Source organism: Ursus arctos, unplaced genomic scaffold (genome assembly GCF_023065955.2).
Source record: "Ursus arctos isolate Adak ecotype North America unplaced genomic scaffold, UrsArc2.0 scaffold_32, whole genome shotgun sequence".
NCBI lineage: Eukaryota > Metazoa > Chordata > Mammalia > Carnivora > Ursidae > Ursus > Ursus arctos.
In genome coordinates, this window is record NW_026623008.1 from 11,693,687 (window position 1) to 11,712,411 (window position 18,725).

An 18,725-nucleotide genomic window follows, 5' to 3' on the forward strand; every position below is an offset into this window, starting at 1 on the left:
TGGGGTAACACCAGCACGCTGCTGTCATTCCCAAGAGCTAAAAAACGTGGAAGCAACCCAAGTGTCTACTGAGGGATGGGTGAACCCACGAAATGTGGTGTCTACACGCAAGGGAGTGCTCTTCAGCCTTACAAAGTTCTGGGGCACGTGGCTGGCTCGGTGGGACACGGGACTCTTTTTTCTTTTTTTGAGAGAGAGAGAGACAGTGAGAGAGGGAACACAAGCAGGGGGAGTGGCAGAGGGAGAAGGAGGCTTCCTACTGAGCAGGGAACCCGATGCGGGCCTCGATCCCATCACCCTGGGATCATGACCTGAGCTGAAGGCAGACGCTTAACGACTGAGCCACCCAGGCGCCCCAAGGATATGTGACTCTTGATCTCGGGGTTGTGGGTTCGAGCCCCACGTGAGGTGTAGAGATTAAATTTTTTTTTTTAAGAGAGAGAGCACACACTGGGGGGGGGTGGGGGAGTCTGGGAGGGGCAGCGAGAATCACCAGTAGCCTCCCTGCACAGTGCAGGGCCCGAGGCAGGGCTCGATTCCATGACCCGAGCTGAAATCCAGAGTCGGACGCTTACCGGAATGCACCACCCAGGTGCTGCTTAAAAATAAAATCTTAAAAAAAAAAAAAAGGAAAGTGGTTCTGACACAGGCTACAACACGGATGAACCTTGAGAACTTTATGGCAAGTGAAGTGTTACCAAAGACAAAATACTGTATGATTCCACTCACAGGAGGGAGAGTCGTCAAAGTCAGAAAACAGAAAGTAGAAGGGCGGTGGCCGGGGCGGGGGAGCTGTTTCACAAGGACGAGTTCTGCCGGACGCAGAGTTCTGGACGCTGGTTGCACAGCGATGTGAACGTACAGAACGCCGCGAACAGCACACTAACAATGGCTAAGAACATCAGTTTTGTTATGTGTATGTGACAAGAAGAAAGAGGAAAAATGAAAGTGGACAGGTTATATCACACCCTGGGTTTTTTTTTTTTTTTTTTTAAGATTTTATTTATTTGAGAGAGAGAGAGAGAACCCCAAGCGGACTCCATGCTCAGCCTGACACGGGGCTCGTTCTCATGACCCTGAGATCACAACCTGAGTCGGATGCTTAACTGACCTGAGCCACCCAGGCGCCCCATATCACACCCCGATTTTGAAGGGAAAGCTTTCTGTATGCCCGTTTGTCAAGACGGAAAGGTCTGGGAGGAAATACAACTGTCAGTGGGGGGTGGGGTGAGTGACTCGGGGTCTGGAGGGCCTTTCACTTCCACCCTGACTCACTTTCGCACTGTCTGGCTTTTCAGAGAGTGGAGCTGCCTTGGTGGGAGAGCCTCACGGCCCAGGCAGCCGTGCCAGGAATCCATGCTTGCCGGGGAGGCCCCTTGAGGTCAGCCGTGGTACCCGAGGTCACAGTGGACCCAGTCATTGCTCTGCGCTGGAGGCCGCTAACCTCGCCTTGACTTAGCAAGGCGCGGCTTTAATTCCAATCCGGGAGGCTGCGTAAGGACGAGAGCGAACACTTGGCGAGTCCCGCAGCCAGGGGTGAGGCGAGCATCGTCACCACCCTCCCTGTACAGACAGACAGAGGCTACGAGGAGAAGGAGCCCGTCCAGGGGCGTCCAGCTGGGGAGGGGCAAAGGGAAGAGGCCCCCACCCCATCCCCAGGGGCTCAGTGCAGGAGCCTGGGCCTCCCTCCAAGCACAAGGACACTTCCCTCTGGCACCCGCGCATTCCTCTTCAGCAAGTAGAAGGAACAGGCATGCTTTTTTGTTACTAAAGTAGAATAACGTTTATTTATTTCTTAAAATCTTTATTATACATGCTGTACTCATGGAAAATCAAGACCTCTGAAGGACTCGAAGCGGATACAAAGCACGTCCAGCCGAGCTGGCTGTCATGCTGGCGTGGGGGCAGTTACACGGACGCTTTCTTCCCCGTGTAGGTGGCCATCATTTTCTTGATTTCAGCAATAGCTTTGCCTGGATTCAGCCCCTTGAGAGAAGAGGAGACAACTGATGTCACCGGGTAAGCGAGAGTGAACGAAGAACCCAGGGCCTCGGGCGATCCGCCCACAGGAACAGGGTCAAAGCAAGGTGCATGCAAACCATGTCCTTCCAACGCCAGGGGCCTGGGCTCAGGGCTCTCCCGCGTCTGCCCAAAGACACCCGGGGCAGCACCCCCGTGGGGCGCGTGCTCGAAACGCACACACACCCAGGAGGGGGCAGCTCTTCCACGGCCACGGCCAGTGTCCCAGCCAGCCAGCGGCCGTCGGTCCCTCACACGTTCCCCACGGGTACCGGCAGCGAGCCTCCCTGGCGGCCGCTCCTAGGCGCCATCAGCAGTGACTGGCCGGCCACGCCGGATCCCCACGAGGGCTGACCTCCAACAGGCAGGGAGACACGTGAAGATGTGGCAACACGAGACAAGGACACCTCTGAGATTAGAAGAGAGTCCCCCGTTTTAGCAGGACGTCTCTAACCCTGACACTGAAGTGTGTGGAAAGAGGCCCAGAAGATGGGCCGTGAAGACCCTGAGCAGGACGCAGAAGTCCGCCACGTCTAACACCCAGGAACTGGCCAAGGATACGTGGCCACGTCCTCTCAGCGGCAAGAAATTCAAGGGCCCTGAGTCCGTATGCAAACATCGTCAACAAGCATGCAGAGAAGACTGAGAAGTAGAGGAGGTGGCAGCATTTAAAACAACTTTCTCCCTGGTGCCAAGAGCCCTGCTCCGCCTGAGACCAAGCTGCTCAGCCACCTGGCCCGGCCCAGATTCTCCCCCCAGGCCCGGCCCCCCGGCCCCCTGCCCACACCAGACTCCCCAGGGCCTCATGCTCTACGGCCGGCCCAGCCCCAGCCCCCCATGCTGGGCTATGGAGCTGGTGCTGTGCGCCCTGCGGTCCCCAGGCAGGGCCACCCCGCCCTCCTGCCCCCTAGGGCGCCGGCCCAGGGAACTAGGATGCCTTCGGAGGCCAAGGAGGTTGTCCTGGGAAGCCCTGAAACAGGAGGGTCAGAGGAGACCCGCGGGCCACTGTGGAACACCAAGACTTGGACGCTCCCGGTGACGCGGACTTCTGCGCCGTCTACTCTCCCTCGCTCCTGGTACCGTCTAGACTTGTGATCGCCTCCTCCCACCCAGCTGAGAAACTTGTGTCCGTGCAACTCTACTGCCAAAAAAAGCACTTCCGTGGTGGGAAAAAAATGTGTGTGGAAAGAAAGAAAGAAGAAAAAGAAACGAGATCCTCAGAGAGAAAGGAAGGGAGAGAGGACACTCTTCAAAGACTGACACGGAATGGTCTACCAAGGAAATTAAGGGGACAAGGCAGCGTGAGACAGAACAGGATCCGTGTGCGTTCATGTGCCGCGTGAAACCCCTGGAAGGGCCTCCGCGGAGCCCCCTGTCCAGTGTAGCACACCCCCCCCCCCCCCCCCCCCGGTTTACGGCTGGACTCGGCAGCTCAGCTCACCTCATCGGGGACAGCAGAGACGGGTCTGGGAATCCGGGGGCCTGCCTTCCCCGCCCTGCCCTGCCCCGATAGCGACCTCAGGAAGTCGCTGGCTGCCCCCGTCCCCCAACTCCTGCCCAGGGTCCAGCTTTCCCATCTGTGACAGTGAAAGGGACCCTTCCAGCTCACACAACCCAGGCCTCGTCTAGCCCCACAGGTCACAGATGTCCCACAGGCCTCCATGCCTGTCTGCTGCAGAGGCGCCTGCCCGGGGAACGCACCTCAGAAGCCACGTGGAGCTCTCGAGAAACGCGACAGCGTGGCCCACCCTGGGAGCTGCCCATCTCTGACAGCCTCACAGGCCGGCCCCCATCTGCGGGCCCATCTATGGAGGGCTCACCGTGTGCCAGACGCTGTTGTAAGCACGTCGGGGCCTTAACTTGCCCCCCAAGTTAGAGGTCCTGGGGAGCAGAGCCTGGGGGCCCCTGCCAGGCCCCACTGCTGCCAGACCATAAGAAGCACCGTCGTAGAGACGGGGTCCCTGAAACATGGTGTCCAGGCAAAAAGGCAGGGAATTAGCCAGTCTCAATTTCCTGTTTAAGCTACGCTATCTCCCCCCACCCCTTTTTGAAAAACTGCTAACTGGTTGTCCTAGAGTTTTCCATCTTGCTGCTTGCTCCCTCGCTGCCTCCTTCAGGGACCCTGCTCTGCCCGCAGTCTCTGCTCCAAGGGCAGCCGTGTCCTGGGCCGTGTGGCCCTGGCTGCTCCCTGCCCGCTGACTGGACCGCAGGGCTGGCACCTGACCAGAGGGCAGCCAGTCCACAGCGGGCTCCACGGATAGGCTGAGAGAAGACGGGCAGGTGGCAGAAGCTGAAGGTCAGGGTGAGAGCAGGATGCAGGAGGATGAGCAGGGAGCGGGAGCTAAAGCAGGCTGAGCAGAAACCAGACCGAGGAAGCCGTGAGAAAGGGGCTGGCTGCCAGAGCATGGCACGTTGGCAGCAATGCTGTGAGCCGGAGACCCCGTGACACAGAGCAGGAATCCGGTCACCACAGCTCCCTGCCTTCTGCTACCCTTCCTCTTGTGGGTCCTGTGGAGTCAGGGACAGCACAGGTTCCAGTCCATGGATTCCTGGGGCATCCCCGACTCCCTCAGGCCCTTGCATGCCCTCCAAGTAAACCTTTCTCCCGAGGGGGCGGGGCCCGAGCCAGCCTGGTCCTTGCAGCCAGGCACCCTCTAGCCCCCAGGCTCGCCGCCAGGGGACGGCGCTCTCTGGCCCCTCTCCAGAAGCCCAGGTGGCAGGGGTGGCACCACGTACCTTGGGGCAGGTCCTGGTGCAGTTCATGATGGTGTGGCAGCGGTACAGGGAGAACGGGTCCTGCAGCTTGGCCAGGCGCTCCTCCGTGAAGTCATCTCTCGAGTCGATCATCCAGCGGTACGCCTGGGGAGCCGGGGGGCGGGGGGGCTGATGAGCCCTGCTGGCAACGCAACCAGCCAGCCCAGAGCCCCCGGGGAGCCGCAGACAGGGAGTCCCTCAGCTTAGAGGCCTGTCTCTGCTCCGTAGTTCCTGCCATCTTTGAAGGATAGGTCCCTCGTCTAGAACTCTCGATTCACGCATTACCCCCCCCCCCCCCACGCTGGGGCGCATGGCACCTGGTACCCCGGTGCTTCATTACACGTGATTAGGCTTTATTTCATTATTTCAAGGTGCTCAATGGCTTCCTGGGCAGATTCTATGAGTGAGGCAAGGCAGGGGCAGTATCACATGACTCTGTCTTTACAGCACCCACTATGGTCTCCCAGCTGACTGATGACTTTAGAGATCTGTCCAGAGACAGTATGTTCCACGGGTGGACTCTTGTAACTGGTCAGTCTGCCCGGAGCCCGGCACAAGCCGGCCGAAGGCAGCTAACCGCCGGAGCACGGGCCGGGGGCGCAGTGAGGCGGAGGGAGCTCCGCTCCCCGCCAGCTCGCAGCGCGGGTGCAGACGCCCACTGCGACCGCGCCTCGTTATTCCATCTTTTATGTGGATGGAAATCAATACTGCTAAGTGGTCACACAGCACGTAACTTCCCTTTTTGTGGGAAGATGAGAAATGAGAACTTGTTTTTTGGAGCTGGGAATCTGTGAAAAGCACTGACCACAGATTTAAAAAGCAAATCTTTCTGGGAACCAAAGCAGTTTCTTTGCAGTGAACGATACACATTTCGGTGCCCGGAAGGCAGTGCTGCCTTCTTGCTGAGTAACCGCTAAGCCCAGGACTCCAGGCTTTCATCAGCCTGGAAACCAGCTCCAGCCTTAGGGCTGGGAAGCTGCCCCTCGACATCTCCCCCCCCGACATGCACGTCAGAAACCCCCCTGCGAGGGAGCTGGGCTGCCACCTGACAGATGTGGTCTGGGGAGAGCGGCTGGTGGGTAGGCAAGAGCCAGCTGCACAGGGGATAACGTCTGAAACACCTGCAAGGCTTATTTCACCAAAAAGCGTGCCACCACGCCTTGGGGTGGCCCTGACCACACAGAAATGAGGTACTTTGCAGATGAAGATTTACTGAAAGCCAAGTGAAGACAATGCAGCCAACTGCCCTGTTTGTAACGGTGCCCGCCGGGGCGCCTGGTTTCCAACAATCTGCTGTCCTCTTGGACGCCTTCATTTTTTTTTTTAAAGATTTATTTATTTATTCATTTATTGGGGGGGTGGGGGGAGAGAGAACAAGCGGGAGGGGCAGAGAGAGAGGGAGGGGCAGAGGGAGAGAAGCAGACTCCACCTTGAGCGTGGAGCCCGATGCAGGGCTGGCTCTCAGGACCCTGCGATCATGACCTGAGCCGAAACCAAGAGTCGGCCACTCGATCGACCGTGCCAGCCAGGCGCCCTGGACGCCTCCGTTGTAAGTGCTCTCAGAGCAGCGAGGAAGCACCTTACCTGCATAAGAACGGCAGGCCCCAGGTATTTGTCTCCGTTCCACCAGTAGCTCGGGCAGCTGGTGCTGCAGCAGGCACAGAGGATACACTCATACAGCCCGTCCTGTGTGGGGGGAAGGGCGGTCAGGCGAGCGCCACGGAAGACACGGGCCTGTCTCCTGCCGACTGATCGTGACGTCTGGGGTCAGTGTGTGAACAAAGCACCTACTTGCACGTGAGTTTTCTTGGCAAAATCTTAGGGCTGGCTTACAGAAGTTTATTAGATTCAAATTTATTAGATCCATAAGAAATGTCTTGGAATTGAAATGTACACATTTGCTGGGTTAGAATCCAGAGTTCTTAAGTCCAAGCACTTATCCTCTAATAAACAGTAACCTCTCAGTTATCTCAAAAAAACAAAACCAAAAAAACCTAACCGATCCCCCCCACACCTTACCGCCCAGAACGCACTCCCAGAGAAACGAGGAAGGACCTGCGTGCGGGGGAATGCAGGAGTCTACGCCAGCCTCTGCCCGGACTGGCAACGGGGACATCATCCTAAATAAGCCCCACGCACCGAACTCACTTTCCCTCATTTGGTCATCCCAACAATCCTACGGCGTGAGGACTACTAGCGTCCAGAGAGGTTAAGTTATTGGTCCAGGGTCACACAGCTGCAAGGAGCCAGCGCTGGGACAGGACCCCAGGCGGTCCGACTCTGGCACGCCTGCCTGCGCTTGAACCCTGCCCCGGTGACTCAATCTGTCCACCCAGTTCCGACAAACTGGACTTTCTGATTTTGCGGAAAACAGAAACTGATTAAAAGCAGGAAGACAGACGGGCACAGTGACACCCGAAGTGACAACTGACAGTAATGGGACACAGAGCGGACGGTCATGACTGTAACTGTGAGGCTTCAACGAAATCGATGTTCTGTTCGGGGGGGGGGGGTGCAGACTGCCCCACTGGTCTAGAAAGCACAGGGTGACAGACTTAAGAGCCTTTGTGATGGTCATGTTCTTTAGTCCACTTACAGAAAAACCTGTAACAAGAAAAGGAACTCAAATTTTTGGCTAGAACTTGAAAGATAAAGATGTTTATCCAGCCTTATTTGTAACGGTGAACAACTGGAAATAATTTCACTGCCCAACAGTAGTGGAATGGTTAAGTGATACACAGAGCATTCTGCTGAGGTCGCAGAACAAAGTCCGAGCAAATGCTCACGGAGAGTTCCTAAGAACGTGGGAAAATGCTCAAATAACGTAAGTGAAGAAGGCTACAAAAGCGTATTTACATTTTGATCCCAGCTGCATAAAAATGGAATGGAGCCATGAAGGAAAAACAAAAGTAGCTGTCAATGGACATTATCCTTGGCTGCTAGAATATCACAGATTACTTGTATTTAAAAATAGTTATCTGTATTTTCCAATTACCCACAGTGAGCATTATGGCGTTTAAAACTGTGAGAAAAAGTTATGTTCAGCATGTTAATTTAAGGAAGTGAAAAATACTTCACAAATTTTTGGTATTTAAATGTGTGAACTTTGATTATCTAGAAAACACACCCAGGGGGACCCTTCATGCCCCGGTACGAGGCGCATCAAGGAGGCGGTTCCTAGCTGGGGGCTTGCCTACCGGAGGAAAGCGGGATGCGGGAGGGCGAGTTGGCCCGGAGAGACCAGCACCAAGCCGGCCCTGCCGGCCTGGGCAGTCGGAATGCGGCCTGGGCAGTCGGAATGCGGGGCAGAGCCCGGTCCTGAGAACAAGGGACTAACGCTGCGTTACATCAATCCATGAAGAGCGCTGCGCACTCACACGAGGACTCTCCTTTCTTAAAGTTTTACAGGGCAAAGAAGAGGGCCCCGACATTCTCCAAGACTTCTAGAAGGTACACCGCTCGTACTCATCCACGTGCCTCACAGGTCTTGATAAATACCCCTCGCCAGGGCCTCGGCCGCTGTCCTGGAGGTGCGCTCAGCCTGCTAGCGGTGCACCTGCCAGGGATACTCTTCGGGGAAGTGCCATATGGGAGGAACGTGTGATGTGCGGACTGTGACACAGCACACGTCCTTGGCCCCGTGCAGACATGCTGCCATCTACTGGGTCCCCTTCCCACTGCTCCCTCTCCACAAGGACACTGAGTGTGCAGGGCGTGCAGGTGTAAATCAGAGGCTTCTCGGGGGAAGAGTGCCAGAGAAGGAGACTGAAAACTTGAGAATGACCCCTTCACCGTAAGACTTCACAGCCTGGACACTGGAACGCCAAGCCAGTGACAGAGCCGTCACCGCCCCACCCAGCAATCCCCAGACACTCGGCGTCAGGAAAGAACGCCAAGGTTCCAGTCCCCGTTTGGCTGCCACCTGTAATGCAGGGTGGGAGCATGACTGCCAGTGACTGGAGGTGTCTGATGTGCCCACACGGTTAAAGAGCAGCTCTGACGGAGTTGCCACCTCGGCAAGACCCGATCATTTGCATACAGGTTTCCTCTGAAACAAACATGCTGCAACACGGTAATCATCTGCCCTTCCAGGCAGGGCAGACGTACTCCGGATCCTTGGCCCACTGCGAGCCCCTTGTGGGTTCACACCACCCCCTGCGAGGATGGGTGCCCAGCCCCTGGACAGGTGTTCTTGCAGTTCCTTTCCAGAATACACTCCATAAATGGTCTGCAGCGTCCCACGCTGCTACTCCCCGCCCCATCCCCCCAAGCCACGCTCCCTGGCAAGCATCTTTGCAACAAAACTCCTCAAAGCAAGACAATAAACGGGGACTAATGACCAGTTTCTCACGGTCTTCTATGGACTGCAGATACTGCTGCTTGCCCTCCTGGGATTCATCCTTCTTCTTCAAATAAGGTTCAATGGATTTGTACTGAGCGTAGAAGTTGCTCAAGTCCTGAGGTGAAGAAGAAGAAGAAGGAGAAAAGAAGGGTCAGATTCCACCATCACTCCCTGGCTTGCTCATTCACCCCATTGCTTGGACACGCCCACTTCCCCACCCCACACCAGAAGTCTGACTCTCTTCCCTTGCCGGGGATCCGTGCAATGACGACAGAAGGAGAAATGGTCACCATGTTAACTGTGGCTGAGAAATCTCTCCTTCACCCACTTGGGAAATCTTCCAATCCTGCAGCCCAGTCGGTGAAGGTGCTCAGACACGGGGAGGCTGAGATTAAAGTACAACTTGTAACAACTGTTGCCTTCCCCACTGGTGTTTTCCACATGAATTCTTTGTAGTTATGGCCAAATTCTTGATTCTGGGATTGTTCCAACTCTAAAATCCTATGCCCTGTTACTCCCCAACAATCCTCCCCAATGAACCGCTGGAGAATCCAGGCATGTTTATCTTCCACCATTCAAATTCCTTAATTAAACTCAGGAAAAAAAGCCTGCCCTAGAGAGTGGTAACATCTCTCTCCCTCACACACACCTCTTCCCTTCTCCCCGGAAAATAAAAAAAGAGGGTGGGGGGAGTGGGGGAGAGAGGGGGACACAAGAGAGGCGGGAGGCAGAAACTCACGGGAACGAGATCCTTTATCACATACATATGCGGAAGAGGGTAGATTTTGGAGACTTTGTTGAGGTTGGTGTCGATCCTTCGGGTACAAGCCAGAGTGTTACCTCCGTTGATGTTCATGGCACAAGAGCCGCAGATACCTGAGAGAGAGCGTGTCTGACACTTGCTCACCCGGGTTCCGCCCACCCAGCTTCAAACTCTCTCTGCAATGTCGCTCCCCACCGTCGGGAGCAGCACTGACATGGAATACACCTGTGGCAGACGTGCCCCGCTGCTCTTGTCCTCCTCCGTCTTCCTGCCTAGAATGTAGATCTAATGACCATGGTTCCAAATGCCAGTCTGTGACCGGGAGGCAACCCCGGGGTTGCAATCGACACGCTACAGATGCCACTGGAGACAGAAGGGGCCTGGGGCGCTGTGGGCATCACGGAGTTCCCACACCGGTCCTAGCGCCGTGCATTTTCAGAAATAAATTAGCACCCCAACCCACTTTCTAAAAAGCCTGTTATTTGTACTCAGCTTGTGACAGACAGAACCCAGAAGCCAATCAGCCCTGTGCGGGCCATCTTCCGGCTGAGGCCTGGATGGGGATTAGCCACATACACTCTTACTCTAGTGTCCTCACTAAAACCAGCAGCACAGGGGCTGCCCTGGGGACACGAAACCCACATTACCGGCCCGAGCATGGCCTTCGAGCAGCGAGAAGAACGACCTCATGTGAAAGCAAAGCAAGCAAAAAGAAGGTGCTGACCAAGGACCCTGAAAATACTTTTCTCTGCCTGGACTGATTTGCTGTGTATGGAAATTTCCTAGGTATTTCAGAGTTTAAAGAGGACTATGCAATCTCAACCCACTTCTCTGAAGCTGTTTTTTTGAAGCCCAGGCCAGAGAATTATGATTACTTGTGAAACCTGAACTAGGTTATCACTTTAGTAAGACCACACCCTCTTCTTCTGTCAATCTTTTTTTTTTTTTTAAAGGTTTTATTTATTTGAGAGAGAGAGAGAGAGAGAGAGAGAGAGCGCGCACAGATGGAGAGTGAGTGGGAGAAGCAGACGCCCTGCTGGGCCAGGAACCTGACGTGGGACTCGATCCCAGGATCCTGGGATCATGACCTGAGCTGAAGGCAGACGCTCAACTGAACTGACTGAGCCCTCCAGGCGCCCTCCTGTAAATCTTAGTAAACATGTAAGAGAACACAAAGACCTGTCATAAGCAAAAACTCCTAAAGTTTCCCAGGAGACTGAATGCTATCAACGTATTTATGTCTGCTTGGCATCCAACCAGAGAAGTATGCTCTTGTAAGAAATGGTATATAACTTAAAAATAAACCCAATGAGTCTTCAAGAGAATTCTCTTAACAATCAATAAGGGAATAAGAAGGAGTGGCGATTAGTATCATTCTGCCTCATACTTTTTTAGTCCAGATGGGTCACATCATACGTTCTTGGCTCGAGAAAGTCTTACGGGGAAAGGTTACTGGAAAGCATCTATATTTCCTGTGTTGCCAGGACTTACATGGGGAAGGCTGGTATATAATTACAGCAGAACGTTCCCTAACAGCAGGACTCAGCCAACCTATCGCAACATCTCTCAGCATTTGGTACACTAAATCCCATCCTGCGATTAGCTGAATCAAAGCCGAGGACTTAGGAGGAGGACTGAAATACCTGAAATGTGCAGAAGAACACAGACAAAAAGTGATGGGCCAGCATCTGTAGTGGTTTTCCCTTTTATGGAAGGTCATTTTAGGAAGAAGTTTCGACACTGGTTGCTACCCTGTTTTGGTTTTATCCCAGGTCTTCCAAACCTGGCCAGCAGAGCGTACCGCCTGAGTGCAGTTCTGGAATCTGACAACTCTGCCTGACTTCTGGCTCCCGACTAACTATCTATGTGTTTTTCTGGAAGTCCCTTAACCTCCCCAGGCCCAAACACTGACAGTGCTGGTCTATCCCCCGTCAAGTGCACAGAACAGAGCCTGGCACACTGACTGGGCTCTACAGCCGTCAGGACCCATGAGCCCTGTGCCACGTCCGAGTACTGCTGACAGGTTATTTAGGAGTTTTCTCAAAATCAACTCAGTTTTACTTTAAAAAACTATATCGCTGTTTCACGGTCATTAGTAATTATATTTTTCTAACATGTCACATAAGTACACAGCTATTACAGTAAAGAACGCTGGTCTGAACACCGCCTAGAATCGTCTCTGGGGCACCAGCAGCACACTGTGGGAAACTGTTCCCACCCAGAACGTTCCTACTGAACAGCTGCTCTATACACGCGTACACATGCAATGCTGGGGGCTGGGGGCGCACTGCATCCCCTGCTGGTTAAGGGTTAAGTGCGCATAAGCACCAACCAGAAACTCTCCACTGTCCCCCCCACCTCCCGTCCAGGAACGCACTCAGCAGCGGTGCGGCGGTCGCTGCTAGCAGCGGGAGCTGGTCCCCCAAGGGTGCGGCAGCTCATGGGGGTCCCAGATGCAGTAACCACAGGACACAAAGCTCTCGATGGGAAGAAAACTCAGAAACCAGAACCCGTACTCCACTTGGAATGTCTGGCGCATTTACCCAAGGAAAGGAAGTGCGATGCCCAGCAAGGTCACCTGGGAGGCGGCCAGCTCAGCAGTGGCAGGCCCTGGAGCCAGAGCCTGAGCGTCTAACGCCTAACAAGGAAGGAGATGCTTACCTTCTCTGCATGATCTTCGGAAGGTCAAGGTAGAATCAATTTCATTCTTAATCTTGATTAAAGCATCCAACACCATAGGACCACATCTGAGCAAAAACAACAAAACGATGATCCCAGCTGTAATGATGGGAAGTTCAATCTCCCCGCGCTTTATTGTAATATGATCTGAGACATCTGCATACGTTAGCTGCTCTTCTTATCCATTTAGCTTTCTCAGGGCACACTCAGGCAAATTTCTTCCATACTTTTACTTTTGTGTATTCTTACACGTTTTAAGCACGGCCGAGTCGCACTGCGTATACATTTCTAGGAAAAGGAAAGCTACAGGAGTAGAGTGACAGTCCCCCACTCCAAACCAGGGAGTGTCCAGGCCGTGGGGGCCGTGGGTGGACAGGGTGGGGGAAGGGCAGTAGCACTGGGCTTGGAAACTGGAGCGCGGGTCTGGTGTCCCGGAGGCGGGTCAGAGTCCTGGCTTGGACACTCACTAGGTTCTCGGCAAACCCCGCCATCAGCTCCCCGCCTACAAAGCAGAGAGCAGCGGCTACATGTCACGGGCCTCCCGCCGGTGACCTGACACACAGGAAGATGAGGCAGGGAGTGTCTGCCACATGCACTTAGTTTAACCACGATTACCATCGTGTAGAGTGCAGCTCTGTGGAACGGCTCACGCTCTCTGAGCCTGTTGCCCGGTCTGTAAAATGGAACTGATCTTTATGTCACGGGACTCTTCCAAAGATGAACTGAAAGCCCGTGCTTTTCATGGCAGCTGACATACAGACCAGCGCTCGACAAACCTATTTCTGGCCACGGGGTACTTCTCTATGCCCGGCATTTAACAACATATGCCCCCCTCCCCAAATATCCTTTACGTGATCCAGATTTCCTTGTTTCCTAGCTCTGAGACATCAGGGACAACGTGTAGGCTGTAAGGCAGGACAGCGGGCACAGAACCTGGCGTGTCTATGTTGTGAAACGATCACCATGAGATTAGCTAACACGCCCAGTTACCGGTCTTCTATCAGCAACGTGCAAATACCCCGCCCACCGCCCTATCTTTGCTAACACCCAGAACTGTCACCTTTAAAAACCTCGGCTATTTTGAGGATTTTACCGCTGTCAGTATTTTAATCAGAGATCTCTGAAAATCACAGTGGCTCAATATTTGTCATAAAATCAGTGATTTTTCTGCACTCACCAACTGTTCAACTGAAAGTCTGCTCTGTGCCAGGTTCCGTTCTGGGTGCTGGCGGCGCACCAGGAACAGAACAGATGAGAATCTATGCCCGCGTGGCGTGTTTGTTCTAGTCGACTAGTGCGGGAGACTCCGTCCACCCATGTTCTTTGCCTCTGTTTGAGATCTTGGGAATGTTTTTTAAAGGAAATTTTTTTAAAGCTCTGAACCTTTTACCTCCTCACTCCCAATACTGATACTCCTGGTCACCAAATACACAGCTTCCAGCCCCGAGCAATCCTGCAACACCAGCTGGGTGTCCCACATCCTAACTCAATCTGACACCATCGACCAGGACACAGCGTCAGATCCCACAGGGGCAGGGCTCCTAGACCCTGCAAGTCTGGGCTGTCACCTGTGCTCCTGATGGTTGGCTATAAATCAGGATTTTCATGATCCCTTCCTTGCGTTTGATAACTGCTAGAGGGGATCACAGAACTCAGAAGTTAACTTACTAGACTATGATTTACTAACAGCCAAATGGAAGAGATGCGCAGGGCCAGGTATGTGGGAAGGGGGAGCAGAGCCATGCCCTCTCCCTGCACCTCTGCGAGCTCACACACCCAAGCTCCTTGAACCCCATCCTCCAGATTTTAAGGTTTCAGCGTGTCAGCATGCTTGATTACACTGGTGGCTGGTTAAGTGATTCGACCTCTAACCTCTCTCCCCTCCCAGGTCCAGGGTAGGGCTGAGTGTTCCAAACTTCCAGACAGGGTTGGTTCCCCCTCATTATCTAGGAGATTTCTAGAAATCACCTCATTAACATAAATGCTGGTGGCTGAAAGAGGCTAGTTATGAATAACAGAAGACCACCCATTTTACCCTTTTTATCTGGAGCTATTTCAGGAACTGGGAGCAAAACTAAAATATAATAATAAAAGATGGCCCTGTAGCTCTTATCTCTTAGGATTACAAGGGTTTTAGGAGCCAGAAACCCTGGACAAGACCAAAATATATACCACAAATCTATTCTATCTGATGCTAACCCTGCCCCTCCCCTACCTGCAGCCCTTAGCCAGCAACTGGCTATTCGACTTTTCATTCGGGTAATGGAATTTTTAAAACACACAGATTTAAATGCTTACATTGTTAAACTACCGTTTCCTCCTATTACTATGACTTTTAAATCTAAAAAGACCACACCCCTTCCTGAGGTTTCATGAATACAGAATTTACTTCTAGTTTTTACATCTTTAAAAATGTATGTATGTATGTATCTATTTATTATTTTTTGAGAGGGGGAATGTGGGACAGAGGGAGAGAATCCCAAGCAGGCTCCACACCCAGCATGGAGCCCAACGTGGGGCTCCATCCCAGGACCCCGAGGTCATGACCTGAGCTGAAACCAAGAGTCGAATGCTATGGACTGAGCCACCCAGGCGCTCCTGCATCGTATTTCACGGGGCCGTGTCTCCCCAGACGTCCTACTGTTACTGCTTTCTATTTGAATTCCATTGTGGTCAAAGAATACACTCTAGAAGATCCCAGTTTTTTGGAATTTACTCAGCTTTGTTTTACGGCTCAGTCACAAGAGTGCTGGTAAGCATGCACACTTGGAAAGAACACGTGTTCTGTAACCGTTTGGTGTGGTGTTAATTACAGCATGACTGATGACGTTCAGATTATCTGCGTCTTTACTAACTTCTTAACTGTTCTACCCATTGCTGAGAAGGACTGCAGATGTTTACGTGTTCCCTAACTCTTGAAGTTCTTCAATTCTGCCAACTTTGAAGCTGTTATTAGCTGTATACACATTTATGACTGGCATGTCTTCCTGATAAAATGATCCCTTTATCATTATGAAATGTCCTCTTATTTCTGGCATTTGTCTTCCAGTCATCTGATTTTACCACAGCCACTCTACCCTTCTTATGCTTATGCAGTCTGTGTGGATATCTTTATTTTCAACCTGTCTTTATATTGTTAAAAACAACACAACAGGCCCAAAATGGAATCACTTATGCCAAGCCTCATGTCATCAAACTGAGACTTACCTTCTGTTTTGGTTCTCCCAGAAACGGAATTTAAAACCAGTCAATCAGGAATCGCCTCGTTAGGTATTTGCCTCATTGATTCTGCCATCTTGTAAAGAGACCTTGCCACAACCGATCTGCTTTTTTGTTCTTTCTTCCCACTCCTGTCTGCCTGTAAGTCTTTCCCTCTGTGCAGCTCCGTGGAGCTCCTTTCTTTCCTTTTTTTAAGTAGGCTCCAACCACAACCCTGAGATCCAGAGTTGGATGCTTAACTGACTGAGCCACCGGGTACCCCTTGGAGCTCCTTTCTATCTGCGAGATTGCATGCTGCCTGATTCAGGAATGGTTAAATAAAGCCAGGAAGATCTTTACAATTTACTTAGTTGAATTTTGTTTTTAACCATATTTAAAGTGCACTTCTTGTAAGCAGCATGAAACTGGGTTTTGCTTTTTATCTATTTTGACAATCTTTGCCTTTTAATTGGAGTGTTCAGTGCCCTCACATGGTATAATTACTGATGTGGTTGGCTTTGGGTCTCTCATTTTACTATTTGTCCCAACATTTTTTTTTCCTGTTCTTTGTTTCCTGCCTTCTTCTAAGTAGTATTTCTATTTATTTTTAAAAAAGATTTATTTTAGAGAGCGAGCATGTGCATGGGAGTGGGGGAGAGGGAGAGGGAGAGGGAGAGAAATCCCCAAGCAGACTTGCCGCTGTGTGGAGCCCAACATGAGGCTCGATCCCAGGACCCTGAGATCAGGACGTGAGCTGAAACCAAGAGCTGGAGGCTCAATCGAGCCACCCAGGTGCCCCTAAGTAATATTTTTAGATTGAGTAAATATTTTTGGAATTCCATATAATTTATATATGGGCTTTTTAGCTCTCTCTCCATTAAAAAAAAAAAGGTTACTCTACAATTATAATATGCATCCTTAACTTTTTGATCTAGAGTTAATATTGTACTATTTCATGTAATGTAAGACCTTCCCACCTTATAGGTCAACCTGTTCTCAGCCCTTATGCTAGTTCTCATATGAATTACATTTGTCTAAGTTACACGTTACACAATACAGTATTATAATTTTACTTTAAAGTCACATATATACTTTAATGAAATTAAGAAGAAAAATGTTTTTTAATTTACCATAGCTAGTGCTTTCCATTCCCTTCCCAAGAGCCAAGCTTCTTTAGTCTAAATAACTTCTAGCATTTCATGCAGTACAGGTCATGAATTCTTGCATTTCCTGGTATCTGCAAATGCCTTCATTTTCATCATTCTGCTGAATACAGAATTCTGGTGGAGTGTTTTTTGGTCATTTAGAGATGTCATTTCATTGTCTTTTGGCATCTACAATTTCTGATGAGCAGTAATCATTTGTATTGTTTCCCGGGATGTAACATGTTTTCCCCTTTCCGCTTTCAAGACTTTCTCTTTGCTTTTCTGATCTTCAGGAATTTGACTGTGATACTCCTGGGTGTAGTTTTCTTTGTATTTACCGTGCTTGGGGTTCACCAAACTTCTTGACTATGTCAATTACATCTTTCACCAGCTTGAGGGAATTCTTGGCCATAGTTCTTCAAATATCTTTTGTCTGTTCCCTCTCCCCACTCCTCTGGGACTCCAATAACGTATATTAGACCTTTTGATATCGTTCCATAGATGAGTGAGGTTCTTTAAAAAAAAATCCTTTTGTTCTTAAGAACAGATAATTTCTACTAACATATTTCCAGGTTCACAGTCTTCCAACTGTCACTTTCAATCTGCTATGAGGCCTATCCAGTGAATTCTTTTTCAGATATTTCTATTTTTCAGTTCCAGATTTTCCACGTGGTTATTTTTAAGTTTCTATTTCCCTGCTGAGACCTCCCATCTCATGAGCATCTTTCCCTTTCTCTGTGAACACGGGTTAACTACTTAAAATCCACGTGTGCTAATCCCAACAACTGGATTACTTCAAGGCTGGGTGGCCTCCACTGCTTGTCTTTCCACTTGAGTTTGGGTCATGTCTCACTGTTCTTGGTATGATTAGTGATGCTGGACTGTACGTTGGACCTCGTGAGTAACACGATGTAGAAACTCTGGATTTTACTGTTTCTCTGGAGAGTACTGAGTTTTTAAATATTTTCTAACTTAAGTAGGCTCCATGCCCAACACAGGGCTTGAAGTCACAACCCTGAGATCAAGCGTTGAGTGCCCTACCAACCGAGCCAGCCAGGTGCCCCTGATTTTTTTTTAAAGACTTTATTTATTTATTTACTTACAGCGGGCACCCATGAGCAGGGGGAGGGTCAGAGGGAGAGAGAGACTCTCAAGCAGACTCCACGCAGAGTGTGGAGCCCGACGCTGGGCTCGATCCCACAACCCCGAGATCATGGCCAGAACCGAAATCAAGAGTCAGCTGCTTAGCCAACCCAGGGGCCCTCGTTTTTTTTTTTTAAGCAACAATTAATATGGGCTGAACTCCCAACATGGGCAGAGTTCATAAATAGAATTTGGGCCCCCACCCATGTTTTTTTCCAGGATTCCCACCCCCCCTTTCACTTCTGGTTGCTGTGGTAGCCATACACCGTTATCTTCTGGTTGTTCACACTTTTGAGTCTGGTTTCATCGAGTTTTTGCCCTTGTACCCCCACATCACCTGGGGCCTGCCCTCAGGAACAACCGGTTGATCTACCCAGCATTCTGTTCTTCCAAGTGCCAGCTGCCTCCCAGTGCCTGTCCGTGATGGTTACTCTCCTGTGCCTGCAGACTGTTACTTCTGCGGCTTCGTCCAGAGTTTACAGCTGCTATTTTGAGGGAGGGCTAGTCTGATGAAAGCTACTCTGCTCTGACTGGAAGTGAATGCAATTCCTCTTTAAATTTTTTAATCATTAAAAAATACTTTTGAATTTAATTCTTCCACTTTTAGTCTCATTCTATAAGTTTTGATTTGCAATGCTGTTATTTTCCAAGTAGCTAACAATATTTTATATTATTCCTTAAT

General features: G+C 51.1%; 1 protein-coding gene across 1 annotated transcript in view; it reads right to left on the bottom strand.

Moving 5' to 3' along the window:
* Positions 1-1,757: 1,757 nt before the first annotated feature.
* Positions 1,758-18,725, bottom strand: part of SDHB (succinate dehydrogenase complex iron sulfur subunit B) — a 29,059-nt gene continuing 12,091 nt past the window's right edge. The window contains exons 3-8 of the mRNA XM_026519732.4: positions 12,540-12,625; positions 9,855-9,991; positions 9,114-9,230; positions 6,358-6,459; positions 4,756-4,878; positions 1,758-1,986 (exon numbers count right to left, since the gene is read on the bottom strand). Of these exons, the coding sequence (XP_026375517.1) occupies positions 1,909-1,986; positions 4,756-4,878; positions 6,358-6,459; positions 9,114-9,230; positions 9,855-9,991; positions 12,540-12,625 (643 nt within the window). The 3' untranslated portion in view covers positions 1,758-1,908. The remainder of the gene's footprint in view (positions 1,987-4,755; positions 4,879-6,357; positions 6,460-9,113; positions 9,231-9,854; positions 9,992-12,539; positions 12,626-18,725) is intronic.